Source organism: Naegleria gruberi (assembly GCF_000004985.1).
Source record: "Naegleria gruberi genomic scaffold NAEGRscaffold_30, whole genome shotgun sequence".
Taxonomy (NCBI): domain Eukaryota; phylum Heterolobosea; class Eutetramitea; order Acrasida; family Naegleriidae; genus Naegleria; species Naegleria gruberi.
In genome coordinates this window covers 151,585-159,792 of record NW_003163297.1, presented here as the reverse complement: position 1 = coordinate 159,792, position 8,208 = coordinate 151,585, and the positions used below count along the sequence as shown (strand labels likewise).

Here is an 8,208-nt window from a genome sequence, read left to right as displayed (position 1 = left end):
GTCATCATAAAATTCTTTTTCTAATAATAATTAATTAATAATATACATGAAATTTGGCCCTGCAAGGAAAGCACCATTTGCTTTCTTGTTTGACCTCCTTTGATGGCAAATCTCTGATTACATTCCTCTCATCATGCCACATCGAAAACATCATAACACAATATACTGCCGTAATTGAGAAACAACAAAATACCTCATTTTATTTGGTAGTCAAATTCTCTAAAAAAAATTTTAATGGCTTGTGATGGCGGGAAATAATTTTAATGATGATGAAAATTTAAGCAATTGTTGTCAATAATCTCCTCCTCCATATTACATAAACATTCGGACCACTTATTTTAATATTAGTAGATAATATGTATTCAGTTGTTTTGCTAAAATTACTTTAACTAAACTGCAAAAGACGAAAACGACAAGGGAAGTCATCAAAATTACACTTGGAGGAGGGGTGTTTTGAAAATTGGGTATCTTTTAATACGTCGGACATGAGGGTGGTTGAGAAAAATTAAAAAAGGAAATAATTAATATTAATAAATAATATAATTACAAAATTAAAATAATTCTTAAATTAATTAAATAATTAATAATACTACTAATTCAAAGTCATGTTTATTATTTGGAAATAGCATGAAATGTGAAAACGTTCAGGAAATTGATTGTTTGTTCAGGTAGATTTTTCGATGAAATGACCGAAATTATGGTTGTTGCTCCCAAAACAGCATCTTGATGGTTGTGAGATTGTTGAAAGCAAGAAAAGTAGTAATTTCAAGAACATCTTGTTGGAGGTGAACAACAGTTGGCTGCATGGAAGATTTACCACCCGAGTATGTTTTCTCTACCAGCACTTAGGCAAACCACCAAACACATCACCATTGGATGTAATTGTAGGTGGAGAACCTACCCTCAACTTTAACCTTTTGGTACTTGTGGAATTTGGTAGGAAATGTCGACTTGGCTTGAAAACTGGCGAAGAAGAAACAGAATGATGAGAAGAAATCCACCTGAAGGATGGAGTACTTATTACATGAGTGCAGATAAATAATAAAAGATGGTGAATGTTGGTGTGGAGTGCTTTGATGAATTTTTTCTCATCAAAATATTTATTGATGTAACGGGTTTTGGTGGTGGGAGATTTTACAATGAAAATTCATTCCTGCAACAGGAATTGAACAGGGAAATAACATTGAGGGGAGAGGGTGGTAAAAACACGGGGTGTGTAATTTTGATGACTTCCCCAACAATTGGACCAAACCTATGATGGTAACATTGATCAATTCGTTTTGGCTTTGAAACAACAATGGAATGTTGCATATCAAAGATTTCAAGTCCAATAATAATTCTAGCTAATATGAATTTAATTGAAATTTATTCATGAAACGTTATCTATTGTTTAATTCTATGGAATTCGATGTCGAGTTCAACTGGTCTTCCTCTTGAGAAATAATCTCTTCCTTTAGGATTTCTGCTTGCCTTAGTTGAGTTGTTTGATTTTGGTGATGATTTCGAGGAGACAACTTTTGGTTGTTCGGCTGGAATCAAACTGAGCAAATCAGAATAGTCAACCTCTTCGTTCTTCTTGATAGATTCAACTAAAGTCTTACACAAATCACCATAATTTTTACAGACCCAAGTGACAATTCCCTTATTTCCTTGAGTATAGGATGTTGATGGGATTTGTAACATGACACGTTTACGGATTTGAAGAATATCAGGATACAAGTGTCTCAAATATCTGAGTGGAACCTTACTATAAATTTGCTTTGGAATTTGCTTTTCTAAAACTTCAGAAGACCAAACCTTGACAGATGCATTGCTTGGTATTTCAGTTTCAGTTGACTTTTGATAACGATCTGGTAATTTTCCAAGGAATTTAATGAAATCAGCAGGTGGGAGAAGCAAAATTTCATTTGGAATCTTTGCTCTATCTTCACTCTTAATCTCAAAGTATTCCTTTGGAAGTCTTCTCAACTTTTCAAGTCCTAGATCCTTAATAGCTGCAGCTGGAACCTTTTGCTTCAAGAATGCAGTTGACCAGACAACATCTCTTTGACTGGTGACTGGACTTCTCAAAGTTTGCTTGCTTGGTTTTGGTGGAGCACCTCCAGAAACTGCAATCTTTTCAGCATTTGGACCAAACATGGATTGATAGGAAGTGGCCTTCTTTGACAATGCACTACCAACCTTCTTTCTCAATTTACTTGGACCTTCAGTAGCAACATTCTTAGTACTTGGGGCACCTTCAGTATTGTATCCTTGTGGATTCTGTTCTGGAGCACTACTATCGGTAGAAGCAGCAGCTTCTGGTTGTTCTGAATCACGTTTGTTAGTAAATTGGAGAGGAGAATCGTTGCTGGATGGCTTATATCCAGTTGAGCTAACACACTTTTCGAATAAGGTCTTGACGTATGGCTTTGTTTGCTTTGAGTAGAAATCCCAATTCTTTGTCCATTTCATGAATGTTGCAGACAAACCTACATCAAACTTCACACCATCTAAACGTTGTTGCAACATGGCACACAAATTACACTTTTCAAAAGCAATACGTGGAATAATTCTGTAAGTAATGGTTGCAGTCAATTTGATTCCAGCTTTGGCAACTGGCACTCCAACTGAGGCAGAACCTGTAAGTTCCAATGAAACGTATGGCTCCAATGAAGAACTGGCTTCCAATTTTGCAAGACAGATACCATATTTCAACTCAACTCCTGTGTTTAAAGCAGTATTAAAATTGAAGGATATTGGGATAGGTCCAGCCATTATTTGGATATTGTAACTGAAAAGCTTTGGGAATCTCTTTTCAAAGATTGGTTTAGTTTCAGAGAAACATGCATCAATGACCTTTCTAATCTTTTCAGGAACAAAGTTACCATTTACAAATGTAGTTTGGAAAACTTTGAGATAAATGTTATCAGTTAATGGTTGTTCACCTCTCTTGGTCAATTCAGCACTACCATCAATGACAACAAATTCCTTACTGAAAAGCTTAGCATTTAACTTGGCTTTAGCCAACAAGAGAATATCAATTCCACTATTTTCAGCACTACATTCGAATGAAGCACCTGCATAGACAAGGAAACCAGTGTAAACATTAATACTTTGACATCCGACTAGGGCTTCGAAACTGAAATGTTTGGCCTTCTTAATTGTACTCATGTCACCTTGTTTTCTAATGAATTCAATGAATGTTGATTCTCTCAAACACATTTCACTGTCAACACTAACTTTGATGCAAGCTTGTTGATTTGCAAAGGTGGCAGGACCGAAATAGCTCTTAATCTTATTGACAACATTCGTTACAGCATTAATAGCTGCTTCAACCTTTTCTTTGACCCAATTGGCTGCTTTAACAACACCCTTAGCAACAGCTTTGGCACCTGTAACAACTGCTCTACCTACAGCTCTGGCAGCTCTTGCAACACCTCTACCAACAACCCTTGCAGCTCTACGGACAGCACCACCAACAGCTCTAGCAGCACTCTTAATTCTGGAACCCAATCTTCTGAAAAATCTTCCAATACCCAAAACTTGAGCTCTTTCCATTTCATCAAAGGCTTCTAAAAGTGTCAAATCTTCATGAGAAAGGAGAGCACGGGATTCAATGCTGGATTGGAATTTCTTGACCTTTTTAGCAAGAGCATTAGAGGTCTTATTCTTGATCTTTAATGCCTTTGAAAGTTGTTCACCTGATTGTTTAGTACCAACAGTGTACAAGTAATTCTTGACAGCAGTTCTAATTTCCTCGCTCTTATTCTTCTTATGGGCCTTAGAAAAGTGGGTAACTGAAGCACCCGATTTGAGATGCTTTTCTCTTTCAGTTTGAGCATTGATGAGAGAGGCCTTAACAACAGAGCTCAAACCCTTAGTAACAACCAATGAATTGATCAAACTATCGACAGCACTTTCATCAGTTTGACGCTTCTTCAAATTGTCAGCAAGTAAAACCTTAATAGTGTCTGGAATTCTCTTATCAGTCAAGAATGATCTGATAATTTCAATATCAACACCTTTACCAGCATTATTCAAAGCATGAATATAAGTTTGGAGTTCATTCAAATTGGTTGAAGCAGAAATCTTGGTAAGAATTTCCTTGACAATATGTTGTTGAACTCTGTTATCTCTAATTCTGTGAGCGAGGTCAGCATAGGCCATGAAGGCGTTCTTCTTGACATCTTCATTCATTTGAGATGAGAATTTGAACTTTTTGTTTCCTCTACGAGAGAATGCGCTAAGGCCCTTTGATTTCAATAGCTTTAAGAAAGAGAAGGCAGACTTTGGTGGAGTTGGAACAACTACGGATGAGTAAATGTAATTTTTAGCCAAATATGGATGCAAAGTAGAGAGTTTGATAAGTTTTTCTTGAATTGGAGTAGATCTAATAGTAGCAACCAAGTTTTGAACGCTTTCCAAATAATTCTTGAGAGAAATCTTTTGCTTTTCTGTCATGTCATTTGAATTGAGTAACTTGTCAACACCCTTCTTCAATTCATTTAACAAAATCTTGGCAGACTTGATTGGATGCAATTTGCTATACTTGGCAAGAGCTGAAAGTAAGGAATTAGCATTTCTTGACAAGGATGGATCTGTCTTGGCAGCATTAAGCAAACGACGGAAGAATTTAGTAGAGAAACGTCTTCTATTGATTTGATTCATAGCTTTCTTATCATACTTGTTAGTCATGAAAGAATTCTCAAATTGGAATTGAGAACCCAACTTGGCATCACGACCATTCTTTTCCAAATTGATAATTACTTGTCCAATTTCTTCTTTCAAATCTTGACTTGTCTTTTCTGCCTTTTTGAGCTTTACAGATCCAACAAATAGAGTTTCCAATTCATTTGACTTGGATTCATTATCAACTAAATCATCCTTCTTAATCTTTGAATGAGCAATTCTTTCAAATTCCTTAAAAGCATAGTGAACTTCCTTTGATGGACCAAAAGTGACCTTCAATCTCAAACCTGCCTTTCTAATCACCTTCTTTTTCAAGGAAACACTAACAAGATGAGCACCTTCATAATGTAAATGTCTCTTACTTGGAGGGAGGAATGAAATGAAATCATCTTGAGTGAATTTTTGATAAATTGCCAATCCTTTACGTTTCTTAGAGACAACTCCACGTCTAAATTGCTTGTGATAATTTTGACGATACTTGCCCAATACACCATCAGTTTGAGAACGAGATTGACGTCTAGTTTCAGTAGTGAATAATCTGAGAATACCCTTCTTTAAAGAACGAATATAACGAGTTTCAGATTGTCTGAAAACCATCTTTTGAATATGACCAGTCTTTGATTGAATGAAAATCATTGGAAATTCGTTCATTTTCTTGGTCATATCTTTTGAAGTTAAAAGACGACGATATTTTCTACCACTGACACCCTTTGAAGAACCTTGAAATTGGAGGAAGGATACTTGATTGAAAGTGAGGAGAATAACATTCTTATTCTTAGCACTCTTATCAATGAGACCTGACTTTTCATTGGTTTTTCTGGATGGACAAGTTAAAACCAATTCACCAGAAAGTTGAGTTTCAACATTTCCAGAAGAACCCTTCTTACTTGAAGCAAGACCACGATTTCCAATTAAGGAAGTGGTTTTGAACGTGTAAGTGAGGTTTGAATTAGGTGGGCAAACAATCTTGGCAAATTTAGTTGGCTTGGTTTGTTGTTTCTTTGACTCGACAAAGGCAACAGTCCAAAGTAAAATCAAACTTAGCATTAGTAGAGAGCGAGGAATCATTGCACGATTCCATGTCTCATTCTTTACAGCACTTGTTCTCATTGAATACAGTAGATTATTTTACAAAATCCTAGAATGTACAGGTTGTTTACAATTAATTTACAGATATACAATACAAGAGTTGTATCTTTTTTTTGTTTAGTTCACTTTAGTAGAAAATTGGCTTTGTATTTATAGGAATACACTGCAATACAAGAGTTGACTGAAGAGTATTTCTTGTTTGATGTGATTTGATTTACTTCTCCCGCCAATATTCAGTATTGTAGTGGAATTATTTCTGCAGCATTCTGTCATCCATATGTCACCTTTTAGTAAATACATTTCGTAATTGAAATTAAAACTACTGTTTTAAACACAAAAATGGTTGATGCGAATTTGTAAGGTATAATTGTTGTTGTATAATTACACTGCTATTAGTATTGCTCCTTACTGATGTATCAACTGTCTTCATCAGTCAAATTTTGCATGAACGAAGCATCTAGGTAAGGGAATTGAAGTTTGAGGAATGTAAAATCAGAATATTGGAAATGAGGTCTTAAACTTGTAGAAAGTTTAAGTAATTCATCTCTGACAAAAGATGAATCTCTTCCAAGATCTGCACAAATATCAAAAATAGAGAGAACATTTTTGATGAGATGAAGAAGAGGGAATTCAAATTCTTTTCTTTCCTTACATTGTTCCAGTAGACGTTCCAATATAGGTATGACAGAGGTAACTAATTTACGATTGGTTGTGTTGTTGAACTCGTAATCAGTGGAAAATATCTCCTCATGTGAAATTTCCGTAATACCAGTTACATTAATCAGCATACAAGCAAAGAACTTCTTGTAAAAAGTTATTATTGTCTTACTGGTATTGTAAAATGGTCTGGAAATTAAAAACTTGGAAAAAGTGGGAGGAAAATATTTTTGAATAACTGAATTCAAAGAATCAATGGTAGTTTCACCTTGAAGAGTGGAATCTTCCTCTCCTTGAGAGAAACCAAATAGATTGAATAAATTGGTTATTAACGTGGCATAGTCGCCTTCCAAACTTTTCAAAATAAAAGTTAATTCTGTAGTATTAATAAGTTTTGTCTTTGAAAGGGAGCTATAGATTGAATATGGATTTAAAGTCGTGTCTGGCTTGCTTATATAATTACCGAAATTAAAGTATTGAGAAATTAGAAAATGAATGGCTAGACAAGCTAAATCATGTTCACTAATATCAATTTCCCTTCCATTTACATAAGAGTCTACTGTTTTTCTTATTAAACGTTGTAGGCGTATGCACTTTTTCTTATCAAGTAATCCAAGCACTATAACAGCCTCTTCAACTGAAACAAAAGGTTGATTCATTTCCTTTGTTGGTTGCAAGCAAGCAAGTCCTAAGTCATCTAAAATATCATTTGACCCAATTTCTTGCACAGAATATTCAATAGTATTGCAAAATAAATCATATCTTTCTGCACAATATTCATATTTTGGTTGTAAGAACTGAACAAACTCGGAAATAAAATTGTCTGCATTAATAGATTTAACAGAAACATAGCCCGCAATTTTAAATACATTGAATCTACTCATTTCCTCACAAAATAACTGTATTCTAAGATCCTTATAATATTGATCATAACTCCCTTCGTTATTTACATGTTCAAGTATCGATATTTCTATTTCATTACCTGTTCCTTCCATCAATTTCTTCAAGTGATCTTTCTTTTGATCATTAGTTAAACTGTTCAAATCAATTCTTGTGTTGGAGTTATTAATTTCTTCCTGTATCAATCTATTTAATTCATCATTGATCCTCTTTACTCTTAAAGTTTCATCCATATCCTTTTTCTGTTGCTCAATTAATTTCCTCTCATATTCATAGTCAATCAAGCAATTTTCATTAAATCCTACTTTCTTAACAATAGATGGATCACAAAATTGAGCAAATGAAGTATCATTCAACAGATCATCATCGGAATCATCAGAAGTTACTTTTGCTACTATAGGTTCTTCAGTTTCTGTTGGTGTTTCAATCTCCGGCTCTAATGCAACATCCGATTTCACCTTCTTAGGTGTATGATCCAATTCAATATCCTCCTCTATTGTTGGTTGTTCCTCCTCAGTCGAAGGTTGATGTGGCAGTGTAACACGTTTCCTCTTTGAAGACGATGCCGACCGTTTCTTCCGCACTTGTTTGTTGCTCATTTTTTTTGAATTTGTTTTTTTATTTGCCCGACCTGAATTTTTCCTCTGTCAAAGGCAAAATCTACCTGAAGGTGGAATTTGAATCAGCCAATCAAACATTCAATTATTGTTGTAAATTGGTGCTTGCATTTTATTCTTTGCTTTGAACTTTATTCAATTGGTTGACCAAATGAGTGGTTAAAGAGATACTCTTATCCTTTTGTTCGTTAGACCCTTTTGTGCATTAATTTTGATTGTGGTAAACAGACTTGCCCTGGATGCACTTTATAATTCCTCTCTGATATCCCTGTTA

General features: G+C 34.8%; 2 protein-coding genes across 2 annotated transcripts; both read right to left on the bottom strand.

Moving 5' to 3' along the window:
* Positions 1 to 1,350: 1,350 nt before the first annotated feature.
* NAEGRDRAFT_80100 (uncharacterized protein) lies at positions 1,351 to 5,781 on the bottom strand (the record flags this gene model as incomplete). Its single annotated transcript, XM_002675987.1, has 1 exon — positions 1,351 to 5,781. The coding sequence occupies one exon, from the start codon at positions 5,779 to 5,781 to the stop codon at positions 1,384 to 1,386; it is 4,398 nt and encodes a 1,465-aa protein (XP_002676033.1). The 3' UTR covers positions 1,351 to 1,383.
* A 98-nt stretch (positions 5,782 to 5,879) lies between these two features.
* Positions 5,880 to 7,916, bottom strand: NAEGRDRAFT_58321 (uncharacterized protein; the record flags this gene model as incomplete). The annotated part of the gene is made up of 1 exon (XM_002675986.1): positions 5,880 to 7,916. The coding sequence occupies one exon, from the start codon at positions 7,914 to 7,916 to the stop codon at positions 6,177 to 6,179; it is 1,740 nt and encodes a 579-aa protein (XP_002676032.1). The 3' UTR covers positions 5,880 to 6,176.
* Between the last annotated feature and the right edge of the window lie 292 nt (positions 7,917 to 8,208).